General features: G+C 33.1%; 1 protein-coding gene across 1 annotated transcript; it reads left to right on the forward strand.

The window, feature by feature from the left end:
* The first annotated feature begins 2920 nt into the window (after positions 1-2920).
* LOC143054451 (tyrosyl-DNA phosphodiesterase 2-like) lies at positions 2921-18568 on the forward strand. Its single transcript, XM_076227460.1, has 6 exons — positions 2921-3144; positions 4897-5048; positions 8963-9082; positions 11858-12068; positions 16611-16781; positions 18259-18568. Exons 1-6 carry the CDS (start codon positions 3001-3003, stop codon positions 18550-18552), a joined length of 1092 nt encoding a protein of 363 aa, XP_076083575.1. The 5' UTR covers positions 2921-3000; the 3' UTR covers positions 18553-18568.
* Positions 18569-19920: the final 1352 nt, after the last annotated feature.

The following is a 19920-nucleotide window of genomic DNA, read 5'->3' on the forward strand; positions in this document are numbered from 1 at the left end:
TCATAGAACTAGGTCCATTATTATAGTATAGTATAGCACTAGGTCCATTCTTATAGCATAACACTAGGTACATTCTTATAGCATGTCATTAGGTACATTTTTATAGCATAGCACAAGATTTATATTTACAACATAGTATTATGAACTTTCTCATATCACAGCACTAGATACATTATTACAGTAACACACTATATATGTATATTCTTATAGCATAGCATTATATTATGTACATTCTTTTAAGTCACACTATTGTTTCGGATAAAGGAGAAGGTTTGGTACCTGATTGAAACTTTTAATCCATCTGCAATTGTTTGCACCTGTCCGAAGTCAGAAATCTGATGTTCAGTATAGTTGTCGGTTTGTTTATATGGTTCATTAGTGTTTCGCATTTTTTTATATAGATTAGACCGTTGGTTTTCCCGTTTGAATGGTTTTACACTAGTATCTTTTTAGGGTCCTTTATAGCTTGCTGTTCGGCGTGAGCCATGGCTCCGTGTTAAATAGACCGTACTTTGACCTATAATGGTTTACTTTTATAAATTGTGACTTGGATGGAGAGTTGTCTCATTGGCACTCATACCTCATCTTCTTATATTTATTCTTAATAGCATATAGCATTATGAACATTCATATAGCATAGCAATATGAACATTCATATAGCATAGCAATATGATTATTCTTATAGCATAACATTGTATCATTCTGACCTTATATACCTACGTGGAGTTATTTTCTTTCAGTCCTTCTTTTGAAGAATCCACCCGGACGATACAAAGTTTCAATGAAATTTGCTTCAAGGCATAAAATAATGACCTATGTAAGGTCTTTATTCCTGATTCAAAACTTTCATTTACTTTTTTTTTTAATTCGTTTGATATCTATAATGTGTTGTTGTCAATTGAGGTTGTACTTATAAGTGTCCATATTTCGCTGGTTTAAGACAGAAACAATTCTTTCTTTCGTTCTTTTGTCACTGTTATACAATCGTGTTGACAAATATTTCGATACTTATGTATCAATATTTATAATTATAACTATTACCATCTTATATTAGTACCGTTGTGCAAATCTTTAGACTTATATATTTATTCCTTTACCTTCGTAGCATCGTTCATTTTAGACGACCATGCACAAATGTATACGTACATATTTTTTTAAAGACTTCCTATATATATGTCGCGTACAAGTTGAGATTTAGTATGTCAGATATATATAATAATATAGCATGTGCAATACTAGTGTACACAGCTACTTTTGCATAGATACTATTTCAGTACCAAAAATATGTAGTACTGGAAATCTACTTTTAATATTCGGTTCTATTTTGTTACTTTAAAATTATTGTAATATTTAAGTACCTGTCTTTTACAGTACTTGATTTGTACTTGAAACTAAAGTACTACAGTTTTTTGGTTAAACCGTTTTATTTTCAGCATTTTTGAAAGTTTGTCTATTTCAAATTTCTTAAAGTTATGATTTTCAAACATGGAATATTGTTATTACTGTTGATATTATTTATGTACCAAAATTTAAGTACAAATAAAGTACCTAAATATTACTATAATTTTAAAGTAAAAAATTGTACTAAATTTTCTGGTACTACAGATTTTAAGTACAGAAATAGTACCTATGCAAAAGTAGTAGTGTGCATGTTATAAAATGTGCAATGCAAAAAATACAAGCTCTAACATGTACAAAATAACCTCGTACATGTTATAACATGTATAAATTATTGCTTAAATTGGTTTTAACTTGCTAATGTACAAAATCTTGAAATTAAGATATATTTCTGATATTATTGTATTACAATAATATTTTCATTTTTTATGATCAATTATGCAAGTGTGTTTTATCCTTTTTGATACAGTTATTGACCTGTCCAGATGAATAGTTTTTATAATTACTTTATAAATACCTTTTGAAACACACATTGCAATAAACGAACATTATTCAGTATTCTCAACTGCTGAGTTTCTACTTTGAAGGTAATTGCATGTACGATACGTTCATACTAGTTGAGACTTATAAAGATGCAAGAGGATAAATAGCCAGGACAAATTTTCCCAATGAAATCCTTATGTCGAGTAAATTTCTCTACAATTGAATAAAAACCCTGTTGTCATAGTAAAGAAGACTAAAACTTAAAATAAGAGTGGTCAGTCAAATGAAAACCATTTTTCGCTTTCTGCCCTTCATATAGTATGCAAATATATATAGGAGACTGTGACCTTGCTTTAATGTTTGCATACTTATAAAAAAAAAAGGTCGAAGGGTATAATCTAAAATTTTGAGGCCGCATAGTTCTTAAAGTTTCCGATGAACCAGTTATCTTCTGTGTTGCCATTGGAGAAAAGAATGTCAATATATAATAGCGTCACATTGCTGTAGGTCATGGTGGACTGCTAACATCATATAATGACATCCCAGAACCCGGCAAACATAAGCTCTGTAAACACTTCAGTTAAACACATTGCTGAAACTTTGTCAGTGACTTTTGATCACTGCACATGTGGTCTAAAGAAGAAGAAAGAAAAAAAAAACGTTCGGAGCTTTTCATTATTGTTCCTTATTATTCAATAATTTAAATTTCAAATGTCTGTATTCTGATTTATTTAAATTTTATTATTCAATAAATTTCAAATGTCATGATATATATTCTGATTTTTTACAAGGATTTGTAACTATACAACTCCTTGTTTTTATAAGTAAATTTATTTACAAATTTTGTATAAGTTAAAACCATATAAAGATAAATTTATGTCTCTTAATTAATTGAAAATAAAAAAAAGTATATTTAGTATGGTATGAAGTCCTTTGTAATCATGATGCATGTTGAATGAAAAACAGAATGTTGGTGTGCTACGCGTTGACTATTTTCCGAGATGTGTACTAGGGCGGTCCAGGATTGGTTTTATTTTTTTTTAACTAGGGGAGGTAATCTCAAATAAAACTGCGGGAAATCGGAAATTTATCATTAGAAAACAATTACACAATTTTGAAATGAGTGATTCTGATTCAGTTGATGAATCTAAGATACCAAGCAGAGAAGAATGTGAAAACAGATGTCAAAAGTTTGCAGAAATAACAGGCACTGATTCTGCTTTGGCCATGTTTTACCTACAAGACAGAGATTGGGAGTTAGATGTTAGTATTTATCCAACATTTTCCAAAACCAAGGATTTGTATATTATCCAAGGAACCCTTGAAGGATTTGTATATATACAAATCCTTTAGGTATATCTAAAAATACTTTTTTGTTAGAGACATAATTGTGTAGTGTGAAGTAATACCAGTGGCGGATCTAGAAATTTTCTTAAAAAAAAAGGGGGGGGGGGGGGCACTAACTGCCTATGAGGGTCCACATTGAAAATCTTCTAAATCCACTTCTGAATACAACTTTTTCACAGAAAAATCAAAAGAACTTCCACTTTAAATCACCTTGTCCCACTTTAAATAATTTCACAGCACTGCCACTATAACCCAGTGGCGGATCCAGGGGGGGGGTTCCGGGGGTGCGCACCCCCCCTTTATTTTTGCCGATCAATGCATTTGTATCGGGACATATGTTTTGCACCCCCCTGCACCCCCCCTTTGCCCTGGGTTAGCACCCCCCTTTCGAAAATTCCTGCATCCGCCCCTGTAACCTGATAACATGTATAAGTATTAAGGTTCATCATAACCTTTTGGCTAAAATGGCCGTATTTACACCCCAAATTTTACTCTGAGTACAGACTAACCTATACACCTGCAACAGTTTTAAGGGATGGCAGGAACTAGATATATAAATTTTAAATGCATTTTATGTTTCAGAAAATTATAAACTTTTCTAGATTTTGCTATCCATTTTTTTTCGTTCCTGCAGAAGGTGCAAAAATTAACTAAGTAGTGAAAACGATTGAGAAGCTCCCCTCATATAATCAATGTTGTGAGTAGTATTGATTTAAATGGACAATAGATGGACAATAGACACCTGTAAACAATAGGTGATTTAACAGGTTTAAACTGTGTAACTGAGTGGACCGTATCAAATGAAACTCGGGTGTTTGTTTATTTTGCTATCTTCTGCAGACTGGAAAAAAATGAACATCGAAATCCAGGTAAGTTTTTAATTTTCTGAAACGTAGACTTCATATAACTTTTATATATCTAGTTCCTGCCATGCCTTAAAACTTTCCTGGATGTACCAGTTTGTCTGTACTCATAGTAATTTTGGAGGTGTAAACACGGCCATATTTTTCAATTCCTTATGATGAACCTTAACAAATGATTAATGAAAATGACTTCATGATATTCACCCTGAATATAGTCCTGCTACCTTGGTTTAAAGTAAAGTTTGACATGCAGCTGCATGTATATTGTACAGAGTTACTTTGTTTTCGACTTATGATAGATATAGGAAGATGTGATATGAGTGCCAATGAGGCAACAGTTCTCCATCCAAGTCACAGTTTTTAAAAGTAAACTATTATAGGTCATACATGTACATGTTTGTAGGTGGAAGTACAGTCTTCAACACAGAGCCTTGGCTCACACCAAACAGTAAGATTAATTTTACAATAGTAATTTTTGGGACCCTTTATATCTTACTGTTTGGTGTGAGCTAAGGCTCTGTGTTGTAAAGGGTCCCAAAAATTACTAGTTTAAAATTTGAGTATGATGAGAACTACCCATGACTACTGTAAATTCAGAAATTATTGCGTGCATTTATTATTGCGATTTTGTCATTTTTGACCAAAAGAGATTTTAATTTTTCAATATTGAGGAAAATCCTGTTTATTTCATATAAAAAATTTCAAAAAGCAAGTTTAAATTATTGTGATAATACATGTACATGTATAACCCTGTTGCATTTTTGCAATAATTTCTGAATTTACAGTATAGATTTATTGTTTTCAGAAGTCTGTTAATGCATACTTTGAAGAAACGGGAGAAAATATAGGCTCTGCTCCACTTAAGAAGAAAATAAAAATTGATGGCCTAAGCTTCAGTGGTAGTCCTAATGGCAACCATTCTAGCAGTTCAACTTCTCCTGTAATTAAGACTGAGTGGTAAAGATAACTTAGTATTTTATTTTATCAATTCCTGTTAATACATGATAAATTGATATACATGATATATTGATATAAAAATGTTCCCATCATCTAAATAACAATGAATAAATAGAGAATATCATTTATTTTTTTCAGTATCCCATCTGTATCAACCAGAGACGCCAATATAATCCCAAGAACTCTACTTGAGGGATCAAATTGGTTGAATATTGAAAAAGCTATATCATATACACTTTATTTTTTATCTCTCAAGTTGATGTTTTTTATGTGACATGACGCTATATACAGATTAGGGGTTTGATAAAGCCTTTGCAACTGATCAGACTAATATCAATATCACCAAGGATGTCTGATACAACACTATTGCCGTTGACTGTATAATACACACAATTAATACAAATTAATATGTAAATGTTGGTTCATGTTTGTCATATTTGCATGGATTTTTTCTCATTGTTGAAGGCCTTACAGTTGCCTGTAATTGCTTACATCCACTTGATTTCAACTTTGGTGGATAGTTGGCTCATTGGCAATCATACAACATCTCCTTATACATTGTATATAATTTCAGGGATGATTCCAGGTGTTTTTAAATGGGTCCCTTGAACATCAAATTGGGAATTTTTTATCCCAATTGGGAATTTTTTATGCATACAATCTAAAACGAAATAATATCATTTTCCTGACCTGTAAAAACGGAAAATGTATATTAAGTTTCACCTGTACACTGATTGAAGAAGTTATTGGATTCAGACCAGGGAAGTTGTACATGTAATACATGAATACCATTGCACATAATGCACTATCATCTTAATTTTGGTAAACATGGTAAACAAGGCATATATACCAGCTAACATAAACATAGCTATTTATTCAAATTTCAAATTATCTCAAATTATCTCATAATATATAAGATATCTTACATAACATTACATTTAACTGTCGAGAGTGGATATATATCGTATTACACGAGATTTGGTGTTGGAATCTGTTTCTCTAATGATATTCTAACATTATGCAGGCAAACTTATTCCTTCTTTTCGAATGATCTGCAAAAAGATGTGTTCTTTCTATGTGACGTCATCAGGCATGGTCGTATTTTTTCATGCCTTCACAATAGGAAATTCAGAGGAAAGCAAGAACATTTGACGTCATAATCCGATTTTAACCAATGAAGTACTGAGATCAAACGAACCACACGTTGATTAAATGTTTTTTATACAATGGGTGGACAAAGGGATAAATTGACGAAGAATTAGAGAAATAAGATATCTTAAATAATCTTTTTTATAAGATATCTTATAAATATACTTTATATATAAGATATCTTATATATATACAGTCCGCCAAAAGTTAAGCACCACCGAAATACAATTGGCAATATTTTTTTAACAATTTCGAAAAAAAAATGTATGTTTGGTGTTATGAATTACCCTTAACACACACTAAGAAAATTCATTACGACAAAAAAGATTGAACTCCGATAAAGCAGTCAAGCAACCTTTTATTAAAGGTCATCTGTGCGTTAACAAATACACTGTTTCCCTAGGTGGTCGTATTAGTGTTCGTACATTGGTCCGTCGACTGCATAGAGGCAACCTAAGAGCGAGTCGTGGTGTATAGAGACCTGTAATTACAAGCAGGCACTCTATCGTCAGGTTTCAATGGGAAAATGACGTTCTATGCTTGAAAATAGGAAGCTGACAAAACACTCATTGGTCAGATGGGAATCAGTATCTTTTACTGTCAGTAGACCCCATAATACGAATTTCGCGGGAAAACAAAACGGCCGATGACCAAGACAATGTTTGCACAAGGACTGCATTCAGTGCTGGTGTTGTTCCAGTACGGGATTGCTTCTTATACCGTTATAAGCTGGGTATGCATATTCTGATGGGTAACATAAACGGACAGACATACAGAGATTTGATGCCTTAAAACATTTTAGTCCCTTGTTTTAATAATCCCCCACTTGCGTCAACATTGTCAAGACCCTTGTACATGGACGACAACGCTAGACCACACAGGGCACGAATTTTAACCGAGTCCAAAGAGCAACAAGCCATTTACACTATGTTTTGACCTTGCATGTCTCAATACAAAAACCCTACCAAACATGTCTGAGGTGCCATTGGCGGAAATCTCAATCGCAGAGATCCACCTTCACAATATTTTGTCGATTTTAAAGTGGCATTTGTTGTTTAATGCAACAGATTCCTTAACTAAAGTTTTGAAGGCTTGTACTGAGAAAGATACGTCGTGTTATGAAATTGTACCGGAAGAGAGGTTGTTAATCATGCTATTGACTCAAATATTGACATTAAATTTACCAAACATACCAAAGATTATGTGTAGAAAATTTTATTGGTATTAGGTAATCAATTGTTGTAAAAAAATAAAATCACAGTGAAACTTAAATTCTGTTTCTGAATTGTGTAATTTACACTACTTCTATGAACGAAAAACCTATATGCATAGAACCTTCATAAGTGACCAAAATTATATTTGTGGTTTGTTTATGGTATACATTAGCAAAATTGCTATATGATTGTTTTCTTTTTTTCGAGGAATCATTGATTTTTTATATTTGAAAAAAAATCGATGCAATAAAAGTAGGTGGTGCTTAACTTTTGGCGGACTGTATAGTATATAAGATATCTTACATATAGTTTATAAGATATATCATATTGTTTATAAGATATCTGATAAAGAAAACTATATGAGATTTCTTATAAACTATAAAAGATATCTCATAAATTTTATAACATATCTCATGAACTATGTAAGATATCTTATAAACTTTATAAGATATCTTACAAACTATTATTTTTTCAACTGATCATCTTTATAAACTTACCTTGATTCAAATGGATTTCAAATTGAACTGGCCAATTGTCAAATTCAGAAAAGCAATTACAAAAGGTGATATACTTAATTGATAAGATATTTAAAGCAATTGCACCAGGCACCAGTGAACTTTAAAATTATTTGGATCATTTTTATATCTTTTGAAACAGTTCCATAATGATGACATCGTATTTCAGGGGGGTGGGGGGGGGGGGGGGGGAGCTCATTTCATGAATGGTCCATCAGCAACATTATTTTCAAAAACGCTCAAACTGTTTTCTATTGAGGAAATAGAGCAAAATATAAAGTAATTTCTTTTACAAAACAAGTTTTAATCAAGTTACACAACCGGCTCTGCTGGGCGATCTGCTTTTATAAGATTGGCGCCCCTTAAAATTTATTTATCAATGTTATATCAAAATTTGAATTTGTTCTTTGCCGAGGTCTGCTTTGACACCAATTTTGACAAAAAGCATGTTTTTGATCAATCTGCTGCGCAATCTACCATTGTCTACTTTTGCGAATTCAAATACTCCCATAAAATTTTATTCAATTGAATCCGGCTTCTAAAATTGTTTACCTCACGTTGACATAATTAAATCGTTGTTAATAAAATGTGATCGTAGTCAGCATTCTTATCCGAATTTTACTACGTTTTGACGACAAACTATGAAAAATTATAGTTGCCGTAATCAGTTACTGAAACTTTTCAAAATACCGATTTTTATTTTATTTTCCAGAATTGGGAATTTATATTCACAAATATTTTTTGGGGGCCGCTGGCAGATTTAAGGGCCCTAAACTATATAGTGGAATCATCCCTGAATTTACATGATTTGATTAAATTATAGCATTACATGGTACATGTACATACATCATGTACATAAAAGTGTGTAGTACATACACACAGTTCCACTTTTAAGGCTGTCTGATTGCCCAGGACAAATGACATCAGAACAATAAAACATTTCGTGTAGGCAGTTATTTTCTGGGTAGGCAGGGTTAACTTAGCCTTAGGGCAAACAAAAATATTCTTTTTTTATGACCTGGTAGATATTTTACAGGAGTCCTGATATTAATGATCCACAACCAAACAGAATAAAACTGATGTCCTGGAACATTGACGGTCTCTGTGAGAAGGCAAAGGTCAAGAGAACACAGACAGTCGGTGACATCATCAACAAGTAAGGTGCTAATTTTAGTAACTAAATAAAATTGAGAACGGAAATGAGGAATGTGTTGAAGGCAAAACTACCCAAACAATTAAACAGCTAAAGGCCACTAATCGGTGACAGTAGGGTCTTCAACACAGTGAAAACATCCTGCACCTGTTTATGGGCTCCAGGTGGCCCCCAATCCAAAAATTTCAGTTCAGTGAAAATGGACGTCACACTAAACTTCGCAACATATAAATGAACTTAAATTAATATAACAAATAAAACTTACAAAGGCTAAAGGCTCCTGACTAGTGACAAGCGCTAAAATGAAGCATTGGTATACAATGAGACATTTCCATTTAATTAGGAAAATTAATTTGTTAATTGTCCAGAATATTAGAGATACATCTAGATCTACTTACAACAAACACAAAATAAAAAGGCTCAAGTCAGTACGGCTTGTGTCTAGTAATATGTTGTAAAACAACAAAGTATCTTGAAAAAAGTTGATAACACTGAATTATAGAAATGTGAATGTTAGAACATTATTTTTCAGATAGGTTTATACATGTAGACACAGAATAAGTCCAGTTTTCAATTGTATTATAATTGTGTGGTAATGATAAGGGATTGAATTTTATTTAATTATACCCCCGCTTTAAAAAAGGGGGGGTATACTGTTTTACCTCTGTCTGTCCTTCCGTCAGTCAATCCGTCCGTCCCATGAATATTTTTCGTCAAATTTTTCTCAGGAACTACAATACAAGGATTTCTGAAATTTGGTTTCAGGGTTTATATAAGTCAGCTATACCGTTTGATGCGTTTTCAGATTGATCACTCGACAACTTCCTGTTTACCGAACACTTGCATATTTTTACACTATTAATATTATCCACTTGCGGCGGGGGTATCATCAGTGAGCAGAAGCTCGCAGTTTCACTTGTTATTTCTAGGTCATTAGTCAAGGTTATAACATATAAGTCTTGTTTTCAATCTCAAACATACAGTCATTTATATATTTATATATACATTATCAAAATCTTGATTATGACCTTGAATTCCTGAAACTGTTCTTAAATATCCCTTTTTTCAGCTCACCTGGCCGAAAGGCCAAGTGAGCTTTTCATATCACTTGGCGTCCGGCGTCCGTCGTCCGTCGTCGTCGTCCTGCGTTAACTTTTACAAAAATCTTCTCCTCTGAAACTACTGGGCCAAATTTAACCAAACTTGGCCACAATCATCATTGGGGTATCTAGTTTGAAAAATGTGTCCAGTGACCCAGCCAACCAACCAAGATGGCCGCCATGGCTAAAAATAGAACATAGGGGTAAAATACAGTTTTTGGCTTATAACTCAAAAACCAAAGCATTTAGAGCAAATCAGACATGGGGGTAAAATTGTTTATCAGGTCAAGATCTATCTGCCCTTAAATTTTCAGATGAATCGGACATTCCGTTGTTGGGTTGCTGCCCCTGAAATGGTAATTTTAAGGAAATTTTGCTGTTTTTGGTTATTATCTTGAAAATTATAAGCTCCCCTGACCTGAAAGGTCAAGTGAGCTTTTCTCATCACTTGGTGTCCGTCGTCCGTCGTCTGTAAACTTTTACAAAAATCTTCTCCTCTGAAACTACTGGGCCAAATTCAACCAAACTTGGTCACAATCATCCTTGGGGTATCTAGTTTAAAAAATGTGTCCGATGACCTGGTCATCCAACCAAGATGGCTGCCATGGCTAAAAAAAGAACACAGGGGTAAAATGTATATTTTGGCCTATATCTTTGAAACCAAAGCATTTAGAGCAAATCTGAAACGGGATAAAATTGTTTATCAGGTCAAGATCTATCTGCCCTGAAATTTTCAGACGAATCGGACAACCTGTTGTTGGGTTTCTGCCCCTGAATTGGTTATTTTAAGGAAATTTTGCAGTTTTTGGTTATCTTGAATACTATTATAGATAGAGATAACTGTAAACAGCAATAATGTTCAGCAAAGTAAGACCTACAAATAAGTCAACATGACCAAAATTGTCAGTCGACCCCTTTAGGAGTTATTGCCCTTTATAGTCAATTTTTAACAACTTTTCGTCATTTTTTGTAACTTGTACAAAAATCTTCTTCTCTGAAACTACTTGGCCAAATTTAACAAAACTTGTCAACAATTATCATTGTGGTATATAGTTTTAAAAATGTGTCCGATGACCCCGCCTACCAAATAAAATGGCCTACATGGCTAAAATTATAACATAGTGGTAAAATGCAGTTTTTGCTTTATATGTTTGAAACTAAGACATTTACGGCAAATCTTTCAGATTTAAAAATGTCCATCAGAATAAGATCTATCCCCTCACAAATTTTCAGATGAATCCGACAACCCATTGTTGGGTTGCTGCTCTAAAATTAGCGATTTTAAGGAAATTTTGCAGTTTTTGGTTATTATCTTGAATACTATTATAGATAGAGATAAACTGTAATCAGCAATAATGTTCAGCAAAGTAAGATCTACAAATAAATGAACATGATCAAAATTGTTACAGGACCCCTTAAGGATTTATTGCGCTTTATAGTCAATATTAAACAACTTTTCATCATTTTTGTAACTTTGTGTACAAAAATCTTCTTTTCTAAAACTAAGGGCCAAATTTAACCAAACTTGGCCACAATCATTACTAGGGTATCTATTTAAAAAAAGTGTCTAATGACCCTGCCTACCAACCAAGATGGCCGACATCGGTAAATACAGTAACAGGTGAGCGACACAGGCTCTTGAGAGCCTCTAGTTTTAATAATTTTTGTATCTTTATAGGGAAAATCCTCATGCAGTATTTCTGCAAGAAGTAGTCTCAGAAACTTTAGAAGTACTTACAACTAAATGTCCAACCTACCACATCATTGAGGCAGCCAATCAGGAGTACTTTACAGCTGTCATGTTAAAAGTGGGTGTGGCTGAAATGAAAGAGTCAACAGTCATTCCCTTTACATCAAGTTTAATGTTGAGAACACTGCAAAAGATTGAAGTAAGCGTATGACGAAAAAGGCTTTGAATTTCAACTTCATAAATGACATTAATTTTGTTCTTAAATGGATCTATTTAAAAAGCCTTACTACTAAGTTAACAAAATCTCTTCAGATGAGTACATTCTAGACTTCAAAATCAGCATGTTTTGGATATATTGTAAAAATACGTCTTTTATGTTGAATTTTCAAGTTTTCAGACCGAAACCATAAGAAACTGTCTTAAACCTACGATCCCAAATGTTCTATGGCAATACGATTCAATGATGAAATTAAGAATCCTTACATAAAAGTGTTTTCTGGATCAGGAGTCAAGTCCAAAGTAAATTATGCTATAATGCCAAGAAGAATGGAAATTCTTTACCATTAACACAAATAATGCAAAATTAAGGATGATTACTTAAAAAAAAACACCCCATTGTTAAATGAAAACAAATCTACTGCTGCTATGAATTGCTTATATTCTAATAGGACAAATAAGGTAATTTTGTTGACTTTTAACATGTTTAAATATAAAAAAGAAGATGTGGTATGATTGCCAAGGAGACAACTCTCTAAAAGAGACAGAAAGGACACTCAAATTAACAGCTATAGGTCACCGTACGGCCTTCAACAAAATGCAAAGCCCACACTGCATAGTCCGCTACAAAAGGTCCCAAAATAAGAATGTAAAAAAATTTATGTACAAAAAATGAATGAAAACAAATACAATGTATGTAACACAAAAACAAACGACAACCACTAAATTACAGGCTCCTGACTTGGGACAGGCACATGCATACATAATGTGGAAGGGATAAACATGTTAGTGGGATCCCAACCCTCCCATAACCTGGGACAGTGGTATAACATTACAACATAAGAACAAACTATAAAAATCAGTTGAAAAAGGCTTAACTCATCAGATGGACAAACAAACAAGTGGATGTGGACAGGAACTTGTACATCCCTACAACAAAAAAACCACTAGGTACTAGGTCGAGAGTACTCACAGTTAACTGACAGTTAGTTCAAAGCCACTAACAACTAATAAAAAAAATCATGCATCTAAGACTAACATGACTAAGGCACACTTTACTGTTTTAACTGTCCCATTTTATCCTGGCATGCATATAACAATAAAATTTTTTTCAATAAGAACACATTTTATCTGACATATATATGTATTTGTCTATTGTATTACTTTCTGAGGTAAGAATTTATCATTGTGCTTAACATGCTTAATTAGCACCTGCAGGGTGATATTTTCCAATATAATGATTAATCATATGTTTAGTAGTAAATACAGTAGTTTTGCATATTTAAAAAATAGCCCGCTGTTTAATCCATATCGCGCAACTTTGATGCGTACCCTTTATCGCATACCCTTTATCACACCCCTACTTTTTTTTTTTTTTTTTTTTTTTTTTACATAAAGTCAGTTTTGGTTTTTTTTTGCTTAAGAAATATTTTCCTCAAAATGGGTCAATTTTTTTGAATGACATCATTGTTTGGTATGTGACGTCACGAACGTCAAGTTTTCATATTGTATGTGACGTCACGAACGTCAAGTTTTTAATATTTTTTGGCACACTAAATGCAACTATAAAAATTACAAAACACAGAAATAAATACAATAATAAACAAAATATTTTTAAAACAACAGCACGCAAATTGTAAGGTAACCCAGGTGCTTTGGATAGGTAATTGAACAGTTCTTTTAAGGCCTTTGAAACAAGACAAAAGTAGAACTGAAGTTCATATAATATAATACTCTTCTGTTGAAATATATGATAAAGCATATAATACATGGCAAAATCCGTATCACATGCTGTATCACCCTCGACCAATATGATCCCTCGGGCCTAAAGGCCCTTGGGCTGATATTGATGTCTCAGGATGATACGACATATGATACGGATTTTGCCATGTATTACAGAGGTGTTTACTTGTACGGATTGTCCGTATTTTACACGGATTTTTTCATAAAATTACTCAATACGGATTTGTCATGAAAAAGTACGGATTTTCTACCAACCCGGAAAAAAATCATAATTGCTTCCGTTTACGGCGATCGGTATCTAAAAGGCGCTTTTCTGACTGAGAATCGCCTCTCTTTTAAGCGCAAAATGATAGCGATCAAGTTTATTTCATGGTCGGTATGGATCAGCCTCAGGATGCCGGCGTTTCTCAAAAACGCATAAAAGTCAATGAAAGTTTTGAACAAGACCAAGCGCGAAAGAAAAGGAAATGCCTTCAAAAGTACAAAGACTTGTACACTATTGAACTGAACCGGCAACGTTCCACCACTAAAGTAGAGGGTATGATGTGCGAGTTGATAGCAGAACTAAACCTACCCCTGTCATCTGCCGATACATTCAACAAAGCATTTAAACTAAGGTTTCCCGATTCTAAAATCGCAGGAGGTCAGTTTTTATTCTATTTTCTATGTGTAGGCAGGAGATGTGAATGATCCATATCTTATAAATGGATCTGTCCCACATGTCTCTTATTTTCTTTCTTACAAAACCCAACTTTATTGGCCTGGGCATGTAGGAAGGGGTGCTGCCGAAATTTTTTTTAGGGTTGGACTTAGTTTTTGTGGGGGAGGGAGGTAGAAGGAGGTCCTGAACTGAGTGTTTTGAAATGAAATATTCCAGACCTGCAAACTTAAGCTCAACTTTTTTTCAAATCATGCAAATTTTAGGTTATAATCTTTGTTGCAAAAAATATCTGAATAAGACTGCAGATACTGTCAGAATGCAGGAAATTGCATCTAATTTTTCAAAAAAAATGTTGGGGGGCAAACCCCCCTAGATGGTTCGTGCCGCATCGGAGTATTACTGACAACATTGAAAAACTACTGACAATTCTACTGAGAGACATCATGGTGGGTAAACAGGTCTGGTATTATTCTCTATATACACAGACATATTGCTGTTAAGGGTAACTTGCTAAGAATGTCAAATATATCAAAAGTACTCAATTTCACAGAAACACAAATACAATTATGATTTTTAAAAACTCAGCAAAATTAAGCTTTTGGTCAACTTAAAAATTTATATGTTTGATAAGTGTATACATAAAAAAATCAGAAGATGTGGTATTATTGTCAATGAGATGACTCTCCACCAAGGACCAAATGAGGTAGAAAGTTAACAGCCCTCAACAATGAGAAAACCCCATTGTGCACAGAAAGCTGTAAAAGGCCATGAAATGTTAAAAAAACCCAATTCAAATAAGAAAGTAAACAGTCAGGGATATAACTCTATAGGGTAATTACAGGAAATAACTTGCATGTGTTATTACATATACTTTCATGAGTTGTCTACTCTTTATTCCTTAAATTTTCTAAATCTGTAATAACATATGTTCGTTATTTGTAAAATATTTTAATCTATAGTGGACTCTAGGGAACTCATGAGACTTTGCGCAGAAACTAAATGCATAGCCTTGATAACTAATTTTTAAATTAGATTAATATATTTTTGATTAACCATGGTAAATCAATGAGACAAGGCTTTTAAGAGATAGACTTAGCTGTAATAACAAGGCTTAGTTATTAAAGGAATGTAACTTATTATATGAGACACCTGGGAATTACTGGGAAGCTTGCACAGAACCTCATTACATGTTCTGGTCATTATTTCTTACAATGAATTAAAATACATTGTAATTAATCATGATCTATAACTGAGCAAATGCTTTGGGGTAGCTGTGATAACACCGTTTAGTTATTACAGGCATATTTTTTCTGTAATAATGTACATGTACTATGCATAATTGACAAACTATGAACTGTTATATCTTTCTGTAGTTAAGTATACATAAAGACAATAGTAATATCTATTGAACTTGTATACATTTTTACTAAACTAAGGATGTACAAATGATGTATATTGTCCCTTTGAAATATGTAACGTACATATGTTATCACAGTTCTTTAATTTTTTAGTCCACAGTACCAAATGTATGTTATTTTCTGTAAAAACCCCTATAGAGTTATTTATCCAACTGGTGAACAGTCAGATTTACGTACAAAACAAACATGACATACGGCAAGAAAATAAAAACTACAGGCTGATGACCTAGGACAGGCACATACACTATTTTAGGGGTTAAACATGTTCGCTGGCACCAAAGGTCACCCTAACCTCATCAGTTTTTTTTGAAATAATTATAAAATAAGATCACCACCAGTTTGTGCTGCTAATTCTTTATTTTTATGCCCCACATTGGGGTATTATGTTTTTCAATTAGTGTGTCCATTCCTCTACCATACTTGTTTGTTCTTCCATCTGTTAGTTGGTTTGTCAGTCTGTCGCACTTCAGGGTAAAAGTTTTAAGTCAAGGTAGTTTTTGATTTAGTTGAACTCCATTCAACAAGAAACTTAATAGACATGTTCCCTATGATATGATCTTTCAAATTTTAATGTCAAAAAAGATTTTTTCCCCAATTTCCAGTCAACTGAACAAAGTCATAGAAAATGAAAGTGTAATTGGGGCATCCATGTACTATGGACACATTCTTGGTTTTTTTTTATCCTCCACCTCTTTTTCTACAGTGTACCATTAAAGGTGTAAGATTCCTGCTGATGACATCACATTTAGAGAGTACCAAGGACCACGCCTCCGAGAGAAAACAGCAGTTAAAAATAGCTTTACAACATATGGTCAGTGCTAAGTCTGATCAGACGGTCATCTTTGGTGGTGACCTTAATCTCAGAGATAAAGAGGTACATAAAGATATTATATTATGTTATACTTGAAAATAGAGATACTATGAATTCAGAAATTATTGTGTGCATTTATTATCATGATTTTGTCATTTGAGATAAAATTTCTATTTTGATTTAATAAAATCATCACGATAATTTCTGAATTTACTGAATTATATTCTATAATACAGAGAAGAAATTTTCCTGTGGGTAACACTTGGTTTAAATTCATGGATAGAGTCATCTGTTTCACTAGCTTGTTAACTCTAAGGTTGACTAGGATGGTTAGTTTTATTACTGAAGGTTGTTCTGTCTAGGCACTCCAGCCACCTTCACTAGTAAAATCTGACTGCCATTACAATAGCATAATAGTACTAAAAGTGGCGTTAAACATCAATCAAAAAAGACTTGGACTTAAAAGGAGTAGGTTCAGTAAGACCCCTTTTTGACCCCAAAATATAGCAGTTTTACAAAATTGTGAAAATGTAATCTTTTAGCTATTTACTGGAAAGTATAATGCTTCTGCTTCATAAATATGGACTGTTTTTGACAATACAATGCACAAATATCGGGTACTAGCATCATAAAGTCATGCTATATTACTGAAATCTTCACAATTTTAGCATTTTAGCTAAATTTTAGACGGTTTCCGTCTTAAATGAAAGTGGCCGCATTCCTGTTCATTCATAATATTGAAATCTAAGTTGTATTTGGTGATAATACATAACATATATAAAGGTTGAGGATGAACACGGATGCGGCCACTTTCATTTTTGACAAAAACCATCTGAAAAGTGACGTTTTTTGGCATATTTGATAGATTTTTCATATTTAAGCTTGAATCGGAGCGTTTTTAAAGACTAAATCAGTCAAAATCTTTCACATACACGAATTGAATCAATTGAAATAGACACTTAAGTGTTTAAAAAGTGTCCAAAATCTTTCTTTAGATGAACCTGAAATTTGAGGCCAAAATCAGCCCTTACCGGACCTACTCCTTTCTATCTAGATGTATTACTGTAAAATTTCTATCTAGATGTATTACATGTTGAAAACCAAGAAATTGACTACAGGTAATCAAATTTACACACAAATCGACATAATTTTAATCTCACAAACATTTATTTTTCTATAGGAAGTTACAAGTACATGTATTAAAAAATATAGATTCCACCACTACATCAAATGTGTAACAATATTTCTCCACTCGCATTTAAATTTTGATATTTAAAGTAGGAGGCTTGACAATCCTAGTCAATTTAGATTGGGAGTCGAGTGCACCTGCCACATGCATGGTGTAGGGAATGACTTTTAGGTGTACATATCTTGCTTGAAGGGTTCACTTAAATTTTAACTCATTAACATGGATCATTGCAAATGTTCGGTTTATGTGATACTTGTAGTAAAACTGTTAAAGACTTTCAACATAAATTTCATCATTATCAGTAAAGCAGACAAGCATAATAAATTCTATTTCAAACTTTTGTTTTTTCAGCTACAAGAGCTAAAGGGTCTTCCAGAGGGAGTTTCCGACATGTGGCAAGTAACTGGAAGTAGAAAGGAAGCTGAATTCACATGGGATATGACGAGAAATACCAACCTAGAATGGGCAGGAAAGTTCAAGCCTCGTTGTCGTTTTGATCGTATATACACTAGACATTGTAAACCAAAATCTGTTATTGTTCCTAAATATTTTGAACTTGTTGGACTGGAAAAAATACCAAGTTGTGGACTGTTCCCTAGTGACCATTGGGGCCTTTTGGCTCATTATGATAAAATTGAGAAATAAATTAATGTATATTGTTGACTTGTAGCTGTATTTAATTGGTCTTCTATTACTTAGGGACGACATCAAAATATCAATAAAGGATAAAAAAATTACTTCAAATAGTTTTGGGTAAGGGGGTCAAAATTGCTGCAAGTTTTGTTTATTTGACATTGATTTTTTATATATTCTTATTGGTCAATCAACTTTTGCCAAATTAAGTTAAGAGGGGGTGGGGGGGGGGGGGGGTCAGTGAAAAAACTAAATGAATTAAGGTTTTTTATTATACATTAAACTTTTGATGTCACCCCTTACAGTAATAAGTTAATACTGGACTAACTATACTGTCAGTTTAACCTGTAATCTTTATTCTCACCTAAAAGCAAGGGCCATGTGAGCTTTTGCCATCACTCTGTGTCTGCCGTTTGTCCTTAAGCTTTTCTGTAAAAATAGTCTCCTCTGCAACTGCTCATTTGAATGAAATGAATAGTGTATGTTCATCTATAGGAAGTCAACTTTAAGGAAGTTCGCTGCTCAGTTTCAAAATGTATAGCTTCCCATTACACTAGTATATATTGATAGGAGATTAGTTGAGAAATCAAAAAAGCCAAAAAAATATAGGGGTCAATGTGCTTGTTTTCGAGATATTAGCCATTGGAATTCTGGCGGAAAAAATTTCTCTCTTGATTTTTCATAGCTGGATCATTGACCAGTTAAATTTCTCAAAAACTATAAAAAATAAATAATATTTTATAAGACTTTTACAAATGGCTTAAAATTATACATATAAAAGATTTATAAAAAGTAAAATGGGGAGTCCATGGGTGATCATTTTTAAGGCATTCAAATGGATAAAACCAGAGGATTTCGAAAATCTGACAGAAATTCAAAAACATGACGCACACACATCCTTAAAGTTTGTTATTTTATTCTTGGTTGATCAACCAACAAGACTGCCTTGTACTGTGGATTCAGGATTATTCATTGAATACCAATTTTTGTGGTATACGCAGGTATAGATTAACCATGAATTCAAATGTTCAATGATTTACACTTTTTCTTTAGACTTCATGGACTTTGTATGCAGAGTTTGGCAAAACCAGGAAATCAAATTCCCACGAAGTTTTTCTCAATCCACAAAAATTAATATAAAAAAAAAAGAAAATGAATCCACAGTATAAGAATTTTTTTTATATTTTTTTTGCATTTCCCTGCCAATGTTCCAAAAACAAGTGAAAGTTGCAAACATGGCAAGCATGATGAGATGTATCTGACCTGAAAGTTGAAAAAAAATCTGACTACTTGCATTAGAGTAATTGCATTTGAAATATATTCATTTGCCATTTTTCAGCTGTTTTGGACTGTTATCATGAACACTTAAGTGTGAACTTC

The sequence above is a fragment of the Mytilus galloprovincialis genome, chromosome 12 (assembly GCF_965363235.1).
Source record: "Mytilus galloprovincialis chromosome 12, xbMytGall1.hap1.1, whole genome shotgun sequence".
Lineage (NCBI taxonomy): Eukaryota > Metazoa > Mollusca > Bivalvia > Mytilida > Mytilidae > Mytilus > Mytilus galloprovincialis.

Coding starts and splice junctions, on each gene's coding strand:
- LOC143054451 (XM_076227460.1), top strand. CDS start 3,001: ATGAGTGATTCTGATTCAGTTGATGAATCTAAGATACCAAGCAGAGAA. Junction 3,145..4,896: donor ACAGAGATTGGGAGTTAGAT/GTTAGTATTTAT, acceptor TATTGTTTTCAG/AAGTCTGTTAATGCATACTT. Junction 9,083..11,857: donor GTCGGTGACATCATCAACAA/GTAAGGTGCTAA, acceptor GTATCTTTATAG/GGAAAATCCTCATGCAGTAT.